The sequence below is a fragment of the Pristiophorus japonicus genome, chromosome 5 (genome assembly GCF_044704955.1).
Source record: "Pristiophorus japonicus isolate sPriJap1 chromosome 5, sPriJap1.hap1, whole genome shotgun sequence".
In the NCBI taxonomy this organism is placed as follows: Eukaryota; Metazoa; Chordata; class Chondrichthyes; family Pristiophoridae; genus Pristiophorus; species Pristiophorus japonicus.
In genome coordinates this window covers 33728679-33753477 of record NC_091981.1, presented here as the reverse complement: position 1 = coordinate 33753477, position 24799 = coordinate 33728679, and the positions used below count along the sequence as shown (strand labels likewise).

At 44.3% G+C, this 24799-nt stretch overlaps 1 protein-coding gene across 2 annotated transcripts in view; it reads right to left on the bottom strand.

Moving 5' to 3' along the window:
* The window catches only part of cep72 (centrosomal protein 72), a 230603-nt gene that overhangs the window by 150404 nt on the left and 55400 nt on the right, over window positions 1-24799 (bottom strand). The window contains exons 3-4 of one of the 2 annotated variants that reach the window (XM_070880485.1): window positions 16442-16634; window positions 4309-4417 (exon numbers count right to left, since the gene is read on the bottom strand). In XM_070880485.1, coding sequence (XP_070736586.1) covers window positions 4309-4417; window positions 16442-16634 — 302 coding nt within the window. The remainder of the gene's footprint in view (window positions 1-4308; window positions 4418-16441; window positions 16635-24799) is intronic. The other variant, XM_070880486.1, reaches the window with a different exon arrangement.

The window sequence follows — 24799 nt, the reverse complement described above, 5'->3', positions numbered from 1 at the left end:
AAATATTCAGTGTAACGGAGACTGATACTAACGCATCCTGGGAAATTAAACACATTGCACATGCTCAGACTGTACAATCAGTTGATTGAAACTGCTCAAAGACCCAACTTTGCCTGAAGTCAGCAGGGCCTTTTAAATCAGTAAGTACACGAAAAGGACTTATCAAATTACCCGGAATAGTCAGCGTGCTTAATATGTTACAAGCAGTGCATTTGTAAATGGCTCCTATGGTGATGGCAAATGGTTAGCACTATTTTCCCGATATAAGGGGCCCGTGATAAGTGTAGACAGTATAAGTGGGAACTGTGATACAAGACCACCTGGTGGCACCGGACTGTGCAATTACAGGGCAGCGTATTTCCATCTTGAAGTGGACATAGCAATTTTTAATGGAACAAAGTTAACAAAATGTGATCAAAAGAGTTGGAGCAAGAAGTAAGCTTTTGTCGACAGGAAGTGCGTGCAGATGTAAGGTTTTAATAAGATAAAGACATAAACATGGAAATTGTGCAAACAATTACATTTTAAAGAGTTTTTATGAGATCATTTGTTTTAAATTGAAATTTGTTTATTTATACAGTACAATCTGGCCAACTCAGTTAATGGCATACTAAATTTTCTATTTCTGTGCCCCTGGCACGCACTGGGAGAACATAGAAACATAGAAAATAGGTGCAGGAGTAGGCCATTCGGCCCTTCGAGCCTGCACCGCCATTCAATGAGTTCATGGCTGAACATGCAACTTCAGTACCCCATTCCTGCTTTCTCGCCAATCCCCTTGATCCCCCTAGTAGTAAGGACTACATCTAACTCCTTTTTGAATATATTTAGTGAATTGGCCTCAACAACATTCTGTGGTAGAGAATTCCACAGGTTCACCACTCTCTGGGTGAAGAGGTTTCCCCTCATCTCGGTCCTAAATGGCTTACCCCTTATCCTTAGACTGTGACCCCTGGTTCTGGAATTCCCCAACATTGGGAACATTCTTCCTGCATCTAACCTGTCTAAACCCGTCAGAATTTTAAACGTTTCTATGAGGTCCCCTCTCATTCTTCTGAACTCCAGTGAATACAAGCCCAGTTGATCCACTCTTTCTTGATATGTCAGTCCCGCCCTCCCGGGAATCAGTCTGGGGAACCTCCGCTGCACTCCCTCAATAGCAAGAATGTCCTTCCTCAAGTTAGGAGACCAAAACTGTACACAATACTCCAGGTGTGGCCTCACCAAGGCCCTGTACAACTGTAGTAACACCTCTCTGCCCCTGTATTCAAATCCCCTCGCTATGAAGGCCAACATGCCATTTGCCTTCTTAACTGCCTGCTGCACCTGCATGCCAACCTTCAATGACTGATGTACCATGACACCCAGGTCTTGTTGCAACTCCCCTTTTCCTAATCTGTCACCATTCAGATAATAGTCTGTGTCTCTGTTTTTACCACCAAAGTGGATAACCTCACATTTATCCACATTATACTTCATCTGCCATGCATTTGCCCACTCACCTAACCTATCCAGTCACTCTGCACCTCATAGCATCCTCCTCGCAGTTCATACTGCCACCCAACTTAGTGTCATCCGCAAATTTGGAGATACTACATTTAATCCCCTCGTCTAAATCATTAATCTACAATGTAAACAGCTGGGGCCCCAGCACAGAACCTTGCGGTACACCCCACTAGTCACTGCCTGCCATTCTGAAAAGTACCCATTTACTCCTACTCTTTGCTTCCTGTCTGACAACCAGTTCTCAATCCATGTCAGCACACTACCCCCAATCCCATGTGCTTTAACTTTGCACATTAATCTCTTGTGTGGGACCTTGTCGAAGGCCTTCTGAAAGTCCAAATACACCACATCAACTGGTTCTCCCTTGTCCACTCTACTGGAAACATCCTCAAAAAATTCCAGAAGATTTGTCAAGCATGATTTCCCTTTCACAAATCCATGCTGACTTGGCCCTATCATGTCACCTCTTTCCAAATGCGCTGCTGTGACATCCTTAATAATTGATATCATCATTTTACCCACTACGGATGTCAGGCTGACCAGTCTATAATTCCCTGTTTTCTCTCTCCCTCCTTTTTTAAAAAGTGGGGTTATATCGGCTACCCTCTACTCCATAGGAACTGATCCAGAGTCAATGGAATGTTGGAAAATGACTGTCAATGCATCCGCTATTTCCAAGACCACCTCTTTAAGTACTCTGGGATGCAGTCCATCAGGCCCTGGGGATTTATCGGCCTTCAATCCCATCAATTTCCCCAACACAATTTCCCGACTAATAAGGATTTCCCTCAGTTCCTCCTTCTTACTAGACCCTCTGACCCCTTTTATATCCGGAAGGTTGTTTGTATCCTCCTTAGTGAATACCGAACGAAAGTACTTGTTCAATTGGTCTGCCATTTCTTTGTTCCCCGTTATGACGGCCCCTGATTCTGACTGCATGTTTGTCTTTACTAACCTTTGTCTCTTTACATATCTATAGAAGCTTTTGCAGTCCGTCTTAATGTTCCCTGCAAGCTTCCTCTCGTACTCTATTTTCCCTGCCCTAATCAAACCCTTTGTCCTCCTCTGCTGAGTTCTAAATTTCTCCCAGTCCCTGGGTTCACTGCTATTTCTGGCCTATTTGTATTCCACTTCCTTTGGCTTTAATACTATCCCTGATTTCCCTTGATAGCCATGGTTGAGCCACCTTCCCTTTTTTATTTTTACACCAGATAGGGATGTACAATTCTTGTAGTTCATCCATGCAGTCTCTAAATGTCTGCCATTGCCCATCCACCATCAACCCCTTAAGTATCATTCGCCAATCTATCCTAGCCAATTCACGCCTCATACCTTCAAAGTTACCCTTCTTTAAGTTCTGGACCATGGTCTCTGAATTAACTGTTTCATTCTCCATCCTAATGTAGAATTCCACCATATTATGGTCACTCTTCTCCAAGGGGCCTTGCACAACGAGATTGCTAATTAATCCTCTCTCATTACATAACACCCAGTTTAAGATGGCCTCCCCCCTAGTTGGTTCCTCGACATATTGGTCGAGAAAACCATCCCTTATGCACACCAGGAAATCCTCCTCCACTATATTGCTTCCAGTTTGGTTAGCCCAATCTATATGCATATTAAATTCACCCATGATAACTGCTGCACCTTTATTGCATGCACCCCTAATTTCCTGTTTGATGCCCTACCCAACATCACTACTACTGTTTGGAGGTCTATACACAACTCCCACTAACGTTTTTTGTCCTTTAGTGTTCTGCAGCTCTACTCATATAGATTCCACAACATCCAAGCTAATGTCCTTCCTAACTATTGCATTAATCTCCTCTTTAACCAGCAATGCTACCCCACCTCCTTTTCCTTTTATTCTATCCTTCCTGAATGTTGAATACCCTTGGATGTTGAGTTCCCAGCCCTGATCATCCTGGAGCCATGTCTCTGTAATCATCACATCATATCTGTTAACATCTATTTGCACAGTTAATTCATGCACCTTTTTACAGATACTCTTTGCATGAACGCGTCAAGAAACGACATGATTTCCCGTCCATTCATTTTAAGCAGGTCTGGGAATCCAAGTGACTCCAGACAGATCAAGGCGGAGGCAAAGGGAGAGTTATACGATGGGGGAGGGAGATTTTTGGAGGCTGATGGTTCACAAGGGCCAATGACAGTTTGAGTCTTAATCTCCTGGGCCACCTTCCCCACAAGGCAGTAGATCCTGCTCCCTTCAATATTGCCTGATCTCAGAAACCCCCAGTACTACCACACTATGCCTGCCCACACTCAAACACCCCTTCCTCAGGCCAGCCAGACCTCAGGACCATCCACCCCCATCCTCACTCCCAAATCCCAGAAGCTCCTTTGAGCATTCTTAATCTGCAGACTATATTCCCTGTGCTCCCTGATTCCAGAAATGCTCCTCGACCCCGAAAACCTCCTTCCCACTGCACTCAAGATCCCACTATCAGTGATCCTAGATCTCAGGACCTGCACTCTCCAGTGTTGTTCCTTCTGATGGATTCTCCTCCATAGAAATACTGCTCGACCCTCCGCAAGGCCCCATCCCACTACTGACAGACCCAGTCCCCCTTCCCATAGGTTCGAGAGCTGTCGCAGTGTTGAGAAGTCAGTGTTCCAGGTAATATTACTTGGCATAACAACCCTGGTCTTACAACAACTCCAACTCACTAAGCAATGTGATGGGAGATCTGCTAGTATATAAAAATAATCTATCTCAACATATCTGAAAGTCAAATTACCAATTCTTCTGTTTGCTTTATCCTCATATTTTGCTCTCACCTTTCATTTTTCACTTCCCGAGCAGGATAATCATGGAACTCATATGCCTGATCTGTGCTGAAGTGCATCAGTGCTGCTTTTCGCTCGCTATCTCTAATTGGTCGATCGTCTGAAAGAGATTACATCACCATTTAAAGTAATGGTCAACTATAAAATGCTAAAGTTACTAGCTACACTTAACTAATTAAAAACAAATTTTAATCAGGGTGAAGTTGTTCTTTCACAACTGTTGATAAGCCAGATAAACACTTGCAAGACAGTCATTTATTTCTGGTCAACTGAGCCAAGTTGCTGCTCCATCTGATTTGAACGAGCTTTCATTTTTAGCTTGTGTCATTTGTGCCCCACTAAGCATTGCAATTTGTTTTATTAAAAAGGAGTCAGCAATTGCAGGGCTAAATATAAAGAGCGGTAAGTACTAACCATAGGCCCAAGTTTCCGGTTCTGGCGAAAACGGCGCACCTCTGAGACTTACGTGACCTGCCTGGGCTCGAAGATGCGCCGGAATCTTTTTGAGCAATTCTCCGGTCCTCCTGGAGCGTGGCGCGGCGCAGCGAAGTCACCCTGGGGCGGAGCAAGCCGATCGCAGCCTGCAGGGGGGCAGGGCTAGGGATCAGCCTTCTTGTCAGTGCCGGCAGCATTGCGCAGGCGCGTTGGAGTATGTGTGCCTGCGCAATGGCTCAGCAGGGCGTTTTTCCCCCAGTCTGTGTTTGAATGGTGTGGGTACCGGGGAGGGATAAAGGAGCGTGGGAGGAGGTCACGTGGGAGGGGCTCATTGGGGGAGGTGATCGGTGGAGGGGGAGCGCGGCGAGGGGTGGAGGGGGAGCGCGGCGAGGGGTGGAGGGGGAGCGCGGCGAGGGGTGGAGGGGGAGCGCGGCGAGGGGTGGAGGGGGAGCGCGGCGAGGGGTGGAGGGGGAGCGCGGCGAGGGGTGGAGGGGGAGCGCGGCGAGGGGTGGAGGGGGAGCGCGGCGAGGGGTGGAGGGGGAGCGCGGCGAGGGGTGGAGGGGGAGCGCGGCGAGGGGTGGAGGGGGAGCGCGGCGAGGGGTGGAGGGGGAGCGCGGCGAGGGGTGGAGGGGGAGCGCGGCGAGGGGTGGAGGGGGAGCGCGGCGAGGGGTGGAGGGGGAGCGCGGCGAGGGGTGGAGGAGCGTGGGTTGGGGGGCACTCAAAATGATTGAAGGGCCGGAGGACAGAGCAGGGGTGCCTCCTTCCACCCTCCACACACCCATACCCCCCCCCACCCTCCACACATCCCCGCCCCCACACACACACAAAACCCCCCACACACACACCCACAACCCGCCCACATACCCCACCTCTCCGACACCCCCCCCCACACCCACACACACCCTCCAGCACCCACACACACCCCCCCACACCCACACATACCCCCCCACACCCACACACACACACACCCCCACACCCCCCCCACACACACACCCACCCCACACACACACACACACCCACCCCCCACACACACACACACCCACCCCCCACACACCCACATACACCCCACCTCTACACCAACCCCCCCACCAACCACACATACCCCCCCACACCCACACACACACACCCCCCCACACCCCCCCCACACACACACCCACCCCCCCACACACACACACACACCCATCCCCCACACACACACACACACCCACATACACCCCACCTCTACACCAACCCCCCCACCAACCACACATACCCCCCCCACACACACCCTCCCCACACCCACACACACCCCCCCCACACCCACCCCCCCCACCACATACCCCCCCACACCCACACACACCCCCCCCCACACCCACACATATCCCCCCACACCCACACACCCCCCCCATACCCCCCACACCCACACACACCCCCCCACACCCACACACACCCCCCCCACACCCACACACACCCCCCCCACACCCACACACACCCCCCCACACCCACACACACCCCCCCCACACCCACACACACCCCCCCACACCCACACACACCCCCCCCACACCCACACACACCCCCCCCACACCCACACACACCCCCCCACACCCACACACACACCCCCCACACCCACACACACACCCCCCACACCCACACACACACCCCCCACACCCACACACACACCCCCCACACCCACACCCCCCCCCCCACACCCACACACCCCCCCCCACACCCAAACACCCCCCCCACACCCACACACAACCCCCCCACACAACCCTCCGATACCCACACACAACCCCCCCACACACCCACCCCACACCCCCCCACACACGCATGCATCCCCTCCCACACACGCACCCCTCCCACACCCCAACCCACACATGCACCCCCTCCCCAACCCCACACACGCACCCCCTCCCACACCCCACCCACGCACCCCCTCCCACATCCCACCCCACCCCAAACATGCATCACCCCCTCCCACATCCCACCCCACCCCAAACATGCACCCCCTCCCACATCCCACCCCACACAACACACACCACCCCCTGCCCCCACCCCTCACTGTCGGATACAGGGAGAGAGTGACACTGACAGAGTCACCTTCCCTTCACATAAAGGTAGGACTTCTATTTTTTATTGATTGATTGCTTATTACTTTGGTCTTGGTGCTTTAGGTGCAGGGTTCCTTCTATTTTTTATTAATTAATTGCTTATTACTTTTTGTGCTTCGTTTAGTGCTTGGTGCTTTAAATGTACTGCTTTGTTTAGTGCTTAGTGCTTTAAATGTACTTTGCTTCTTTAATGTTGTTGTGAAGGTGTTTATGAAAAATCCTCGAACTTCCCTTACTGTTGTGATGTTGATGTGTCCTTTGTGTTTAATGCTTCCCACCCGCCGTCTCTGGCTGTGCCTGCACTAAACTTAACTCTAGGTAAGGTTTTTCAGAACTTACAAAAGTGGACACTTACTCCATCCTAAGTTAGTTTGTAGTAAGTTTTCACTGCCAAAACTTGCAAAACAGGCCTGAGTGGCTGGACACACCCACTTTTGAAAAAAAAATAGCTTACCTAAAGCCAACCTAAACTAACTCACTAGAACTGGAGCAAACTAATATCCGAGAATTGCAATTTCTAACATACTCCAAACTAAACTAGTTGCTCCAAAAAACTAGGAGCAACTCCACCCGAAACTTGGGCCCAAAGAAACTCAAGTGTAGAAACACCTTTAAGTATTTTTTAACTCCTGGAAAGTTTGGGGGAAGCATTGTTGACAGACAGATGCTCAGCTTGGCCAGAGATAGCAGCCAAGATTCTGAACACTGTTCCAGTATTATGTGGGAAATAAAAACTTTGCATTCATACAGTGCTTGATCACATCTCAGAAATATCTGCAAAGCAGTCACACAATTTGCGTTTGGTCTCCCCAATTTAGAGACGACCACATCGTCAGCAGCGAATACAATATACTAAATTGCAAGGAGTACAAGTAAATCACTGTTTCACCTGGAAGGAGTGTTTGGGACCTTGGATAGTGGGAAGGGAGGAGGTAAAAGGGCAGAATAATATGGATGGGTTAACAGTGGGGTCCAGCAGAGGGGCTCCAATGCTTAAGATGCAAGGCTGCTAACTGGCCATGGCCATTTGTTTATAAAGTCAGAAGACGGACCAGTGTTAATGGGAAATGTAGAACGATACAGCACAAGCCTTGCTTTTGAAATGAAAAGCCATTAATTTGGTGGAAATGTAATTTTTTACATCGATCAAATTTTGTCATTGGTCATATATTTATTTAATTGCGATTTTAATGAAATTAAAATTCGTTGTAAAATTTGTAGTGCAGTAGTGCACACCCAAATTCTCTCACTCACCTAGAAGAAAAACTAGAAAAGCAGTTACTGTATTAAGACATGCTGCATAATTTTGCCACAGAATAGATGAAAAAGACACGGAGGCATTCTTGTATCCACCTTTGATGCAAATCAGTTTTATATAAGTAATTATATCGGTGAGTTTTTAAACTGATATTTCAATGTCCACAATATCTTCATGTCACAGTAACAGCTCTGATGTCATAAAGACATCTCGATATCGAATAAGTTTAACTGCCTTCAGTGTTTAAAATGAAGCTGATATTTTTAAGTGCAGCCTAGAACATTAGTTAATTGAATATTTGCACTCTGATGAGATAAATCGAGTAAGTAATGTGCAATTAATGCCAGTTTTCCATTGATGGAAGATCTGCGCAACTCACAAAGTTTTGAGGTCATTCTTAACAGTAAGTAGATGTTAACCGATGCAGAGTCCTCCTCTTTGGATTGTAGCAAGGGCAATCCCAAATAGCTGGATTACAGCTTCATTAAAGCCAAGTCTGCCATATTTTTGTCAAGGACCGAGAAGATCACTCAATCAGTTAAGACCTTCTTGTTGCTTTCCAACTCTGTTCCACGTTTTACAATGCAAGAGAATGAGAAACAGAAAACCTTGTACATCTATCTAGCTGTCTTAAGAAAAAGGTGCTTGTCCCTTTTGAACAATCTCATTAGCCTCAGTGCTTAAAAAGGACCTTTTAAAAAAGAATTATTCTTGGGATAGGGGCAACAATGGCATTTATTGCCCATTCCCAATTGCTATGACTGAGTGGCTTGCTAAGCTTCGAAAGGCTGTTAAGTCAATCACGTTGGTGTGGGACTGGAGTCACATATAGACCTGAAGCCCAACGCTGGAATGAAGACAGGAGAATGCACAAGAGACCAGGGTCAGAAGAGCACAGAGAGATAGGGAGGGGAGAGGCCAAGAAAGAATTTAACTACGAGAAGAGAGTTTTAAATTATAGAATCATAGAAAAATTACGACATCGAAGGAGGCCATTTGGCCCATTGTTTCTGTGCTGCTTTGGGAAACTTTGAGGAAGTGGGAGCCAATAAAGAACAGCAAGGAGTGATAGGCAAGAGGGACTTGGTGCAGGAGAGGGCTCAGGCAGCAACGTTTTGGATGAGCTGATGTTTACTGAACGTGGAGGGTCGGAGGTCAGCCAGGACAGCACTGGAATATTCTAGGTTGGAGATGACAAAGACACGGATGAGGGTTTTCGTAACAGATTGACAGAGGCAGGAGACGGAGGTGATATTGCGAAGGTTGAAGTAGGCAGTGTTTGTAATGGAAATGTTATGGAGTTGGAAGCTCAGCTCAGCGTCACAGGACACAGAGGTTGAGAACAATCTGGTTCAACCCGAAACAGTGGCCAGGGAGGGGAATGGGAGATGGAATCAGTGGCATGGGGCGAAGATGATACAGAAAAGTACAGTACTGGAAAATTCAATTGGCCAGTTCACAATCACCCACTCATTAGCTGCCTCTCTGAACAGTCGATACCACCACACATTCTCCATCACCATCTGAATAAAGTCATTAAATAACCAATGTCTGTGCAGCTTCCCTTTTCTATTCCCTCAAGAATATCTTTCGAAGATGCCACTGATCCAGAGTCAACAATCCCAAGCTCTTCAGCCACACTTCATTACACAAACTACCTAGAACTTCAAAGTAACCAAAAAGCTCTGGAACTTCAGGTATAGAAGACTGTTCTTGTGAAGGTGAAAAGAAAATCCAATTTGGTATATGTTTGCAGGATTAACCCCAACTGTGGCTAGTGGGGTCCTCCTTTAGGCAACATAATTTTTTATGGTTAGTCATTTTGCTATATAGCAGGGGTTCTCAACCTTTTTGTTTCTGAGGCCCCCCTTCCGTGTCATAAAAATTCCACGGACCTCCTGTAACACAAAAGTATTTTTTGTGTAAAAAAACTCTCAGCGCCACTCCCACTTACCATGTTACTGCTGCTGCTGCTATCCTGGCACTGCAGAAAATACTGGTCACCATGCCCATCCCACTTCCTCTTTCCCGCTACAGGGGCCCCAATCACCTGACCCCAGTATCCCTATTTCCCTCGCATCCCACGACTCCCTCACTGACTGTTCCTGCCACAACAGCCAGTCCCAATTCTTTGCTTGATTGTCAAATAGCCCTTTTCCCCAATATTTTCATAATTAATAAACAAAAAAGATGTACAATGAAAATGAAAAAAAAAATTTATGGCCCATATGATTTTTCTCCCACATTGCTGTTTGATTCTTGGTGACACTAGAACAATCCTGGAAGGTTGAAATCCTAGCTGGAGGGCAACATTGGTTGTGAACAATCCAATTCCCTCCTTGATAGAGCAAGACTGGTAACACTCTAGGTATATGCTCGCAGGTGAATGAATGAATGAGGTTAGGCACCTTTGTAACTATATTAGTGTGTGAGTCAACACTCTTGCTAAAATCTATTAGTGAATATTTATGGCAGGCCCCCGGTTGAGAATCTCTGCTGTATAGCACAAGAGGAAACCTGTATATACTTTCAGGTGGTAGAAAAGATAATGGAATCTTTACTCAAAGATGTAATAGAAAAACAACTAAAAATTGAAAATATGAAAGTAGCATGGATTTCAAAAGGGAACGCCATGCTTGACCAATCTTACTGAATTGTTTGAAACAGTAACAGAAAAGGTAGATAAGGGTCAAGCAGTAGATAATATATTTGGATTTTCATAGTAAACTCATTACTAAGGTCAGAACTTGTGGAGTCAGGGGAATGGACAGCAAATTGGCTACAAAACAGGAAAAAAAGAGAGTAGGGAGTAAAGGTAATTACTCAGACTGGCAAAAGGTGGGAAGTGATGTTCCAGAAGGATCGGCGCTGGGACCACGATTGTTCACCATTCACAAACAATTTGGACTCGGGAATCAGAAGTACAATTTCAAAATTTGCAGACAACACCGATTTGGGGATACAGTTAATACTCAGGAAGAATGCAACAAAATAAAAGAAGACATTAATAAACTTGCAAAATGGGCATGTTATTGGCAAATTAATTTCAATATAGATCAGTGTGAGGTGGTACATTTTGGTAGGCAGAATCAGGAGGCTACTTATTGCTTGGATAATTAGTCTAAATGGGAGGGGGTAGAGGTGCAAAGGGATCTGGGGGCACAGATACACAAATCACTAAGAGTAGCCATGCAGGTTAATAAGGTCATAAATAAAGCAAACAAAGCACTGGGGTTCATTTCTAGAGGGATAGAATTGAAAAGCAGAGAAGTTACGTTAAATGAAAACAAAAAATACTGGAAATTTCAGCGCGTCAGGCAGCATCTGTGGAGAGAAACAGAGTTAACGTTTCAGGTCGATGACCCTTCGTCAGAACTGGCGAAAGTTTGAAATGAACAGATTCTTAAGGAGCACTGAAAGAGGATGGGGAGGAAAGAACAAAAGGGAAGGTCTGTGATAGGGTGGAAGGCAGGGTAGATTTGAGAGACAAAAGGGGTGATGGGCCAACAAGATGGTAATGGCAGAAGTTAGAAAAAGATGAGTTTAAATAGAATGTGAATGGCGGAATAATTTCCAGCTGCCACGGGAAACAGAGAGAGAACAAAAAATACATAAGATCGGCGGGGGGGGGAGGGGGCGGTGGGGGGAAAGAGCGGTTATATATATTTAAAAAAGGAGGAAAGTTTAACAAGTTATGCTAAACTTGTCGAGAACCTTGGTTAGAACACACTTGGAGTACTGTCAACAGTTCTGTCTCCATATTATACAAAGGGATATAGCAGCATTGGAGAAGGTACAAAAAAAGATTTACTGGAATTATACCAAAACTGAGAGGTTATACCAGTCAGGAAAGATAAAACTGACTGGGGCTCTTTTCTCTAGAAAAGAGAAGGCTGAGGGGTGACCTGATAGAGGTCTTTAAAGATTATGAAGGGGTTTGATAGGGTAGACGTAGCGAAGATATTTCCACTGGCGTGAGACCAGAACTCGGGACCACAAATATAAGTTAGTCACTAATATATCTAATCGGGAATTCAGGAGAAACTTCTTTACCCAGAGTGTGGTTATAATGTGGAACTCGCTACCACAAGTAGTTGAGGAGACCAGCAGAGATGCTTTTAAGGGGAAACACATGAGAGAGAAAGGAATAGAAGGATATATTGATAGGGTTAGATGAAGAAAGGCGAGAGGAGGCTCGTGTGGAGCATAAATACTGGCATGGACCTGTTGGGCCGAATGGCCTGTTTCTGTGCTGTAAAGACGATGCAATGCATTCCACCAGCTGAACAAAGGTCCTTTCATTCTTAATACATTTAAAGCCCAAAATTTTGCTTCAAAGCCTTATTAAACTTTGGTTCTGCTTTTCTGACTCCAAATTACGACATCTCCTCCCGAAAGCAATGAGTCTGCTTGGTCTTCATACCATTTCAAACTTTATGGTGTAATCTTGTTCAATTAATAGCCATCATTGAATGAGGCTTTGACATTTTTTGAGCCACAAATAGCAATCCCTTGAAGCAAAAATAGCAGATACATTACACCCTAATAATCATTTTGAAACAGTTTTTAAAAATATGTGCTTTTTGCTGTGAATCACGCAATTTTGCAATTGCTTCTTCACCTCTCACCCCTTAGTTCTTGGCTGCTGCAGTTGTGTTGTTGTATGTACAGGCAGATATGATTAAGAATCACATGGTCTTTAATAGAAAGCAACAGTATTTTTTTTACACTTCAGCAATGAAATCATTGACTGACATAATCTGAAAAATAACTTACATTTATATAGCCTCTGACACAACCTCAGGATGTCCCAAAGCACTTTACAGCCAATGAAGTACTTCTTTGAAGTGTAGTCACTGTTGTAATGTGGCAGAAAAATTGCACATAGCAAGGTCCCACAAACTAATTAGAGTGGGTGAGAGCTCAGATGAACAGAACCCCAAGAAAGGATGCAAAAGGCAGAAGGCAACAGAGCAGAGTAGCACTGGGGTAAGTGTAAACCACAAGGTGATAGGAAGGGACAATATGTATGAATATAAAGGAGCTGCAGGAGGGGTCAAAACTAAAAATCATGGTTTAAAAACTAGTATTAAAAACACTTTACCTAAACGCATGCAGCATTCGAAGCGAAGTAAATGAGTTGACGGCAAAAATCATTGCAAATGGGTATGATTTGGTGGCCATTACAGAAACGTGGTTGCAGGGTGGCCAAGACTGGGAATTAAACATACAGGGGTATCTGACAATTCGGAAAGATAGACAAGAAGGGAAAGGAGGTGGGGTAGCTCTGTTAATAAAGGATGATATCAGGGCAGTTGTGAGAGACGATATTGGCTCTAATGAACAAAATGTTGAATCATTGTGGGTGGAGATTAGAGATAGCAAGGGGAAAAAGTCATTGGTGGACGTAGTTTATAGGCCCCCAAATAATAACTTCACGGTGGGGCGGACAATAATCAAGGGAACAATGGAGGCATGTGAAAAAGGAACGGCAGTAATCATGGGGGATTTTAACCTACATATCGATTGGTCAAATCAAATCGCATGGGGTAGCCTTGAGGAGGAATTCATAGAATGCATACGGGATTGTTTCTTCGAACAGTAGGTTACAGAACCTACAAGGGAGCAAACTATCTTAGATCTGGTCCTGTGTAATGAGACAGGAATAATAAACGATCTCCGAGTAAAAGATTCTCTCGGAATGAGTGATCACGGTATGGTTGAATTTGTAATACAGATTGAGGGTGAGGAAGTAGTATCTCAAACGAGCGTACTATGCTTAAACAAAGGGGACTACAGTGGGATGAGGGCAGAGTTGGCTAAAGTAGACTGGGAACACAGACTAAACGGTGGCACAATTGAGGAACAGTGGAGGACTTTTCAGGAGCTCTTTCATAGTGCTCAACAAAAATATATTCCAGTGAAAAAGGGCGGTAAGAGAAGGGATAACCAGCCATGGATAACCAAGGAAATAAAGGAGAGTATCAAATCAAAGACCAATGCGTATAAGGTGGCCAAGGTTAGTGGGAAACTAGAAGATTGGGAAAATTTTAAACGACAGCAAAGAATGACTAAGAAAGCAATAAAGAAAGGAAAGATAGATTACAAAAGTAAACTTACGCAAAACATAAAAATTAGATAGTATAAGCTTTTACAGATATATGAAACAGAAAAGAGTGACTAAAGTAAATGTTGGTCCCTTAGAAGATGAGAAGGGGGATTTAATAATGGGAAATGTGGAAATGGCTGAGACCTTAAACAATTATTTTGCTTCAGTCTTCACAGTGGAAGACACAAAAACCATGCCAAAAATTGCTGGTCACGGGAATGTGGGAATGGAGGACCTTGAGATAATCACTATCACTAGCGGGGTAGTGCTGGACAGGCTAATGGGACTCAAGGTAGACAAGTCCCCTGGTCCGGATGAAATGCATCCCAGGGTATTAAAAGAGATGGCGGAAGTTATAGCAGATGCATTCGTTATAATCTACCAAAATTCTCTGGACTCTGGGGAGGTACCATCGGATTGGAAAGCAGCTAATGTAACGCCTCTGTTTAAAAAAAGAGGGCAGACAAAAGGCAGGTAACTATAGGCCGGTTAGTTTAACATCTGTAGTGGGGAAAATGCTTGAAGCTATCATTAAGGAAGAAATAGCGGGACATCTAGATAGGAATAGTGCAATCAAGCAGACACAACATGGATTCATGAAGGGGAAATCATGTTTAACTAATTTACTGGAATTCTTTGAGGATATAACGAGCATGGTGGATAGAGGTGTACCGATGGTTGTGGTGTATTTAGATTTCCAAAAGGCATTCGATAAGGTGCCACACAAAAGGTTACTGCAGAAGATAAAGATATGCGGAGTCAGAGGAAATGTATTAGCATAGAGAATTGGCTGGCTAACAGAAAGCAGAGTCGGGATAAATGGGTCCTTTTCGGGTTGGAAATCGGTGGTTAGTGGTGTGCCACAGGGATCGGTGCTGGGACCACAACTGTTTACAATATACATAGATGACCTGGAAGAGGGGACAGAGTGTAGTGTAACAAAATTTGCAGATGACACAAAGATTAGTGGGAAAGCGGGTTGTGTAGGACACAGAGAGGCTGCAAAGAGATTTAGATAGGTTAAACGAATGGGCTAAGGTTTGGCAGATGGAATACAATGTCAGAAAATGTGAGGTCATCCACCTTGGAAAAAAAAACAGTAAAAGGGAATATTATTTGAATGGGGAGAAATTACAACATGCTGCGGTGCAGAGGGACCTGGGGGTCCTTGTGCATGAATCCCAAAAAGTTAGTTTGCAGGTGCAGCAGGTAATCAGGAAGGCAAATGGAATGTTGGCCTTCATTGTGAGAGGGATGGAGTACAAAAGCAGGGAGGTCCTGCTGCAACTGTACAGGGTATTAGTGAGGCCGCACCTGGAGTACTGCGTGCAGTTTTGGTCACCTTACTTAAGGAAGGATATACTAGCTTTGGAGGGGGTACAGAGACGATTCACTAGGCTGATTCCAGAGATGAGGGGGTTACCTTATGATGATAGATTGAATAGACTGGGTCTTTACTCGTTGGAGTTCAGAAGGATGAGGGGTGATCTTATAGAAACATTTAAAATAATGAAAGGGATAGACAAGATAGAGGCAGAGAGGTTGTTTCCACTGGTCGGGGAGACTAGAACTAGGGGGCACAGCCTCAAAATACGGAGGAGCCAATTTAAAACGGAGTTGAGAAGGAATTTCTTCTCCCAGAGGGTTGTGAATCTGTGGAATTCTCTGCCCAAGGAAGCAGTTGAGGATAGCTCATTGAATGTATTCAAATCATAGATAGATTTTTAAGCTAATAAGGGAATTAAGGGTTATGCAGAGCGGGCGGGTAAGTGGAGCTGAGTCCACGGCCAGATCAGCTATGATCTTGTTAAGTGGCGGAGCAGGCTCGAGGGGCTAGATGGCCTACTCCTGTTCCTAATTCTTATGTTCTGATGTAAACAGCAATGTGATAATGATCAGATAATCTGTTTTAGTGATATTAGTTGAATCTGTTTTAGTGATATTAGTTGAGGGATAAATATTGGCCAGGACAATGGCGAGAACTCCCCTGTTTTTCTTCAAATAGTGCCGTAGGATCTTTTATGTCCAACTGAGAGAGCAGACGCTGCCTCCAGTTAACCTCTCAACTGAAAGATTCCTTCAGTATTGGCAGTGCGAGTGATTTTGTACTCGAGTGTCTGGAGTGGGACTATGAACCCACGACTTTCTGACTCAGAGGCGAGAATCCTACCGATGAGCTATGGCTGAGAAAGGAATGGATGTGGTTATTATTCAGCCCAGCAGTGTACTTACCTAATCTTCTAAGATTGGGGAGCATGTGCACAACAAAAAGTCGATAGTCTGATTCATTTTTGGACACAGGGTTCAGTCTCAGGTCAAGTTCTTTCAAAACACCCAGGTTACGAAGGAGAAATATCTCTTTCAAATTTGCTATGTTGTTATAATATAGGTTGAGCTTTTCCAGATGAATCAAGTGTTGAATCCCCTGTGTGCATAATACAAGGTGAAAATGTATTAAATCTGTAGGAATTGTTTTAAGTATGCATAAATACTCTTTTTTTAAAGCATTCATGTGTGGCAAATGTTTATTTAAAATTGTCGGAAACTGAATTAGGGGACTGTTATATTTCCAACTGGTTGAAAATCATTCTGGGTCAAATACATTGGCCTGGATTTTGTGGTGATAATAACAGTGAGGCTATCAGCATTCACCGTTATTACGGAGAAAAACAGACTGAAACTTACGGCATTCACACATGCGTATTTAAAAGTGGAAATTCGGAAGCTGCTGTCAGAGATACCCTGCGCCTCCATAGGTGCACTGTAACTGTCCTCACCGACAGACTCAGCACTGAAATCAATGCAATTATGTGAATTTGGGGTACTTGCCCATTAGTTCCCCACTAAACACGACGGAAAATGTTAGGGCTGGTGCATTCAGGAGTAAATAAATTTTTAACAGCGTAATAAGTGATCATTACTGTCAAACAACCTCTCTGGCCTTGAAAATTTAATTTTACAAGTGTGACGTCTCATTCTTACAGAAGTTAATTATTGTTGGAGATTACAAAAAATTTACTTTTTCTGTCTGTCTTTTATCTCTCTCACCTGTCTTTCCAATCTTTATTTTGCTTTCTGTATATGATTTAAATCTAATTTAAATTCGCCTCTCTACCTCTCCTCCTTTAAAACTCTCCTTAAAACATACCTCTTCGAACAAGCTTTTGGTCACCTGTGCTAATTTCTATTTATGTGGCTTGGTGTCAAATTTTTTATCTCATAATACTTCTGTGAAGCGCCTTGGGATATTTCATTATGTTAAAGGTGCTATATTATTACAAGTTGTTGTTGTTATACTTCCTGCTTTACACTTCCTGGTTTGGACTCTGCGTTACTCAGTGAGGATTCTTCAATCCGATTGGTTGAAGAGCCTCCCTGTTTGCAACTTGCTCACAGATGCCCTGAAGAGGGCGCGCGCTGGATCAGTCGCCGGATTAGCAAGTCTCCGCTCAAAAGTCCACAAAAACTTTGTTGGCACGTCAGCGAGGTGAACGGCAAGCGAACTTCCTTCACCACTGACCGCAAAATCCAGATCATTAACAAACTCAAACTTAATGCATGTGATACTGACCCCCAACATCATTAAATGAGGCAAAAATACATAGCAACACTTAAATGTATACAACTGGAAAAAAAAATAGCTGGCAAATTACAGGCAAATTAAACAGGGAGAAAGAATGTCCTTTTTGTTATCAATCCATTAACAGCTAAATTGATTTTTAAACTGGAACACTGTAGGATGGGTTTAGGCATCACCGAACTTGTAACAGACAATGTACAGATCATTCATTCAATCTTTAAACCAAAATGACTAATATACAACATCCAGTTTTAATCTGGTGCAATTTATTTTATTATTATTAAACAAATGTTTTTTGACTCTTTGATCCTCTCCTATCGAAGGTGCTGACTCATGCTGGGACTCAGTTCCAACATGGCCCTCTAATGCTTCATGAGAAGACATCATCAAGATATATTTATTGGTCATCTCATTTGTGGGATCTTGCCGTGCGTGTGCAACATCAGCTGCGTTTATTTGCATAGCAACAGTAACTGCGTAATACAAATTCTTCAACATGGAGCCCGGTTATAATTTTCAGATATGATGTATATATCTTGGGTTCATCACTGGTCTCACCTGCAAGTGTGTCCACATTTCTTAGGATCGGGAGTTGAAATTTAAAAAAAATTGTTTTCTGGATGTGGACAATATTGGAACGGCTGCATTCATTGGCCACACCTAGGTGCCCCGAGGTGGTGGTAGTAGGCGTGGCGGGAACTTTCCTTGAACTGCTGCATTTCTTACAGTGGTTGTAAGTCCACAATGATGTTATTCAGGAATTAGGTGTCAGCCTTGGCTCAGTCGATAGCACTCGTGCCTCCGAGTCAGAAGGCTGTTGGCTCAAGCCAGACTTCAAAACACAGGGCAACACTCCAGTGCAGTGTTGGAGGCGTCGTCTTTCGGATGAGACATTAAACTGAAGCCCTGTCTGCCATCTCAGGAAGATGTACAAGATCCCATTTTGAACACGAGCAGAGGAGTTATCCCCGGTATCTTGGCCAACATTTATCCCTCAACCATCACTAAAACAGATTATCTGATCATTATCACATTGTTTGTGGGGCCTTGCTGTGTGCATATTGACTGCTATGTTTCCTACATAACAGCAGTGACTACACTTCAAAAATTATTTCATTGACTATAAAGTGCTCTAGGACGTCCTAAGGTCATGAAAAGAGCAATATAATACAAGTTTTTCTTTCTTTCTAGGATCTCGAACAAGATTGGGGATGTCCGAGATATTTTATGTGTAAATCCACTAATCCATACATGGATGATAAATGAATGTTGGCAGGCTGCCTGGTCACGGAGGGCAACACAACCAAGCCCGATACTTTCCTCAATGAAGTCCAATGCATTTCTAGCAGGAATGAATGGACATCAATCAACAGCAGGAACCAGGGCTAACCTTACTAGTGAAGGGGTGCTAAATCTAACCACCATTGCTATCCTAAATGAGATCAGCTAAGTCAGCACAAATCAATAGTTAAATCTTAGACCGTTCTGATCTGCTGGACTAACACAGCTGGCTGTGGAGTTCCTCACTGAGACATAGGTTCAGCCATTGTTCTACTTATTATTTAGTGAATGGTCAAACAATTTATGAATATGTGAAAAGGCTGGGCAGGAAAAGACCGACTTGTTCATCCAGGCTATCCTACACAGTTGTGATGCCTCATACATGCACTCACCGACAGACATGTAATCTTCTGGGAGAGGCAAAAAATAAAATAAAAACCAAGGCCAATTAGGGTAAGAAAAAAAATGGAAAATTCCTCTCCAACCCCCTTAGGCGACTGAAACTAGTCCAGGAAACCACATTGGCCTCGATTTACGTTACAGGACACCTAGCTCTTGTACGAGGTGATCTCCCACCCAGCCAGAAACAGATCCAGCTCTCGCTTGAAGGAATTCAGTGAGCCAGCAACCTATACAAGAAGTCTACTATTCTCTGGGAAAAGGAGCACCTAACATCCAACCTAATTCTGCGCTTACGCTATTTGTAAGCGTGGCCCTGGTCCAGTCTAACCTATTTACATAAAACAGCAACTTGCATTTATATAGTGCCTTTAATGTAGTAACATGCCCCAAGTCGCTTCACAGAAGCATTATCAAACAAGATTTGATACCGAGCCGCATAAAGAGATATTGGGACAGGAAGAGGTAGGTTTCAAAGAGTGTCTTTAAGTAGAGGAGCGAGGCAGAGAAGTTTAGGGAGGGAATTTCAGAGCTTAAGGCCTAGGCAGCTGATGGCGCGACCGCCAATGGTGAAGTGATGAAAATCAGGGATATGCAAGAGGCCAGAATTGAAGTTTAAATATTTGGTTGACATCAATTTAATAGTTTATCTAGTCCCTTCATTATTCTATAAACATTCATCAAATTTGTTTCCATACCTTTTTCTGGTACATGATCATTGCTTTAAGGCACCCAAGAAAAAATATAGCAAACTCATTCCGTATATACAGGAAACAGTGTGTGGGTGCACAGGAAAACTGTAATCCCTATTTGCAAATGCTGCAACTTTAGCAGGAGTTACGCGAGGTTTTTATCCCTTGCCAAAACTCTCCCATGTCACCCTGAATGAATCGCAATTGAAACTGCTCCCCTTTCCTATGCTGCGAACTGACCAGAATAATTTGGATGCATATAAAACCAATTTATGGGACAAACAACTCAGAAATGCATCCTTATTGTAACCTGCACTGCAGATTGTACTGAAGTAGAGACAGCAGTAATACTCAACGTAATAGAGATCAAAACAAAAATATGCGATAGCGATCCAGTGTTAAAATTTAATAAGGGCTACCCTGATCAGTTAGTGAATAAATGTCCTGTAAAGATCAGGATGATTTTAGATTTTATCCCTAGTTTATGTTGAGTTGGTTGATTGCAATCAGGTTAGCAGGAGGAAAAGAAGCGAAAGAATGGGGAACAAAAGCTGGAGCTCCCCTTCGGGAATGCTATCCAGTTACCCCCGCTGAAACAAGTGTGTCGGGTGGACATGATATGAGGGAGACTATGAGCTTTGCAATGATGCCTTCCACAACCAAACAGCCCGCCAGAACTCACTGCTTAGACTCACACATGAAGAATGCCACTTGAAAAAGATGCCTGAAAGGTGCTGTTGTCTGTAGAAACACACCCTCTTGATTCAATATCCTGATAATCAAAAAGTTCCTTTTTCAAGGTCATTTTTGCTAATGGACAAGGTAGTTAACTAGGCTACTTATTTGTAAAAATTAACAAATGACAACACATTTGCACATTACAGAGTAATTTGCCAAGTTCACAATCTAAGTTTATATTGCCTTGGTGAACAAGGGATCTTTTTTGTTTTCTATTAAAGGGGACGGAGAGTAAACTCTGTTCCAAGTACAAGCATTAGGTTCTAAGTTCTGTGTGAATAGCATATGAAAGCTGCTTTTTAACATGAGCACCATTAAAAAGAAAAACTTGCACATTTCACCACCTCAGGACGTCCCAAAGCATTTTACAGCCAATGAAGTACTTTTGAAGTTTAGTCACTTTGGTAATATAGGAAACGCAGCAGCCAATTTGCGCACAGCAAGGTCCCACAAACAGCAATGTGATAATTACAATCTTTTTTTTGTGATGTTGGCTGAGGGCTAAATATTCGCCAGGATACCAGATTGAACTCCCATGCTCGTCTTTGAATAGTATCATGGGATCTTTTATGTCCACCTGAGGGGGCAGGCAGGACCTCGGTTTAATGTCCCATTCGGCCAGGGCTAGGGGCTGCGTGCTTCAGGCCCCTCCCACACAGTTTCGGGCGCCTGGAGCTACTGCACTTGCGTGCCCACTGTAGCGCGCATGTGCAGAGGTCCCGGCACTGTTTTCAGCGCAGGGACCTGGCTCCGCCCCCCCCTACAGCTCCTGCTGCGCCGCGCCGAGGGCCTGAGGACCTGCAGGGAGGTGGAGAATACGGAGGGTTTTTTTTAGGCGCACTTTGTGGCGCGAAAAACGGGTGTCCAGGTCGGGACTGCGCCGTTCTCGGCGCGGCTCGAAACTTGGGCCCATAGAATGATCTCCTGGACTAGTTTTGAAGGCCCAAGAGGGTCGGAGAAGAATTTCCCAGATTTTTTCCCTCCAAGTTGGCCTGGGTTTTTATCTAATTTTTCGCCTCTTCTAGGAGATCACATGGTTGCGGATGGGGTGGAGAGTGTGAAGACTGTGATGTATAAGATATCACAAGCTGAAAGGACCAGCGAGTTTTTTCCTGCCTATCATTTTTCGTATACAGTGGCTCTGTGGCATTCCTCAGACTGGTTTGAAGTTGCCCCCCATTGTTTACAATGGAGACCCTCTGGGACACAACCAGTTGGCTACATCATTGGAAGACTAGTAGGGAGACGACTCTGCAATCAAACGGTCTGCAGGTTAGCAATAAAAAAAAATCAAAGACATTTCTGATAAAATGTCTTTTCTTCAGCTCAATGTTGGCAAAACCAAATTCATCCTTTTCAGTCCCGGCAACTACTTCATTTTGGTTCCAGTCCCGTTAACCTCACCAACTAACAGTTCGGATTGAATTAGCAGATGTGCAACCCAAGCACTGTGGATGAATTTTCCACTACGAAGTCTAAGGGAGCCAATGCCAATTGTAGTGCCACGTTTTCCAGCCCAGCTGAGATTAGTTAATGCAGCACAGACAGGGTCCAACCGAACACCTACCGATGAGCCTGGGTTTCCTGGTCTGTACCGTTTAATGTTTACACCAGGCTGTATTTTTAACCACTCGCTATCAGGGAAGCTTCTTTCTGCTTGCTTTAATTGCCCCAAATGAAATGAATTTGGGCAGTACAATGCATCATCAAATTAATGCCAAGGGTGTCACTTTTGCACGGATGCACAGCTTTTTCTAGAAAAATGGCAGTATAAATCCAGATCGCAATGCAATTCCAGAACAGTGTCATGAAGACAACCAATTTTTTTTATTCATTCTCGGGATATGGGCCTTGCTGGCAAGACGGGAGTTATTTCCCATCCCGAGTTGCCCTGAGAAGATGGGGTGGACCTTCTTGAACTCCTACAGTGGTTTGATACAACTGAGTGGCTTGCTAGGCAATTTCAGGGGGCACAACAGAGATAGGCCAGATCAGATAAGGATGGCAGGTTTCCTTCCCTAAAGGATATCCCTAAAGGACATCAGTGAACCAGTTGGGTTTTTATGACAATCTAACAGCTTCATGGTCATCGTATTTTATTTCAAGATTTTTTTTAAAAACTGAATTCAAATTCTCAAACTGCCATGGTGGGTGGGATTTGAACTCACAGGTGAAATTATAATGGGAAATAAGGAAATAGCAGAGACTTGAAACAAATATTTTGTATCTGCCTTCACAGTAGAAGACATAAAAAAATACCAAAAACAGTGGTGAACCAAGAGGTTATTAAGAGTAAGGAACTTAAAGTAATGAATATTAGTAGAGAAAAAGTACTTGAGAAACTAATGGGACTAAAAGCCGACAAATCTCCTGGACCTGATGGCCTACACACTAGTGTTCGAAAAGAGGTGGCTGCTAGAGATAGTGGATGCATTGGTTGTGATCTTCCAAAATTCCCTTGAGTCTAGAATGGTGCCAACAGATTGGAAGGTAGCAAATGTAACCCCATTGGGGAGGTCCCAGCGGATTGGAAAACCGCAAATGGAACGCCTTATTTAAAAAAGGAGGCAGGCAGAAAGCAGGAAACAAGAGACCAGTTAGCCGAACATCTGTCATTGGGAAAATGCTGGAGTCCATTATTAAGGAAGCAGTAAGCAGGATATTTGGAAAAAGCATGATCCAGTCAAGCAGAGTCAGCACAGTTTTATGAAAAGGAAATCATGTTTGACAAATTTGCTGTAGTTCTTTGAGGGTGGAGGGCAACGAGCAGGGTGGATAGGGAGGAACAAGTGGATGTGGTGTATTTGGATTTCCAGAAGGCATTCGATAAGGTACCACATAAAAGGTTACTGCACAAGATAAAAGTTCATGGGGTTGGGGATAATATATTACCATGGATAGAGGATTGGCTAACTAACAAAAAACAGAGAATGGGTCATTTTCCGGTTGGCAAACAGTAACTGGTGGGGTGCCACAGGGATCGGTGCTGGGGCCTCAACTATTTACAATCACTATGAATTATTTGGATGAAGGGACCGAGTGCAATGTAGCCAAGTTTGCTGATGATACAAAGTTGGGTGGAAAAGCAAGTTGTGAGGAGGACACAAAAAATCTGCAGATGGCTAAGTGAGTGGGCAAAAAATTGGCAGATGGAATAAAATGTGGGAAAGTGTGAGGTTATCCACTTTGGCAGAAAAAAATCAAAAGGCTAATTATTATTTAAATGGAGAAAAATTACAAAATGCTGACAGAGGGACCTGGGGTCCTTGTGCATGAAACACAAAAAGTTAGTATGCAGGTACAGCAAGTAATCGGGAAGACAAATGTAATGTTGGCCTTTATTACAAGGGGGATGGAGTATAAAGGCAGGGAAGTCCTACTACAACTGTACCTGGAGTACTGCATACAGTTTTGGTCTCCTTATTTAAGGAGGGATTTACTTGCATTGGAGGCAGTCAGAGAAGGTTCACTAGGTTGTTTCCTGAGTTGAAGGGGTTGACTTATGAAGAAAGGTTGTGTAGGTTGGGCCTATACTCATTGGAGATCAGAAGAATGAGAGGTGATCTTATTGAAACATACAAGATAATGAGGGGGCTCGACAAGGTAGATGCAGAGAGGATGTTTCCACTCATGGGGGAATCTAGAACTAGGGAGCAGTTTCAGAATAAGGAGTCGCCCATTTAAAACTGAGATGAGGAGGAATTTCATTTCTTAGAGGGTTGTAAATCTGTGGAATTCTCTTCCCCAGAGAGCTGTGGAGGCTGGGTCATTGAATATATTTAAGATGGACATTGACAATTTTTAAGCTAGAAGGGAGCAAAGGGTTATGGGGAGTGGGCAGGGAAGTGGAACTGAGCCCATGATCAGATCAGCCATGATCTTATTGAATGGAGGAGGAGG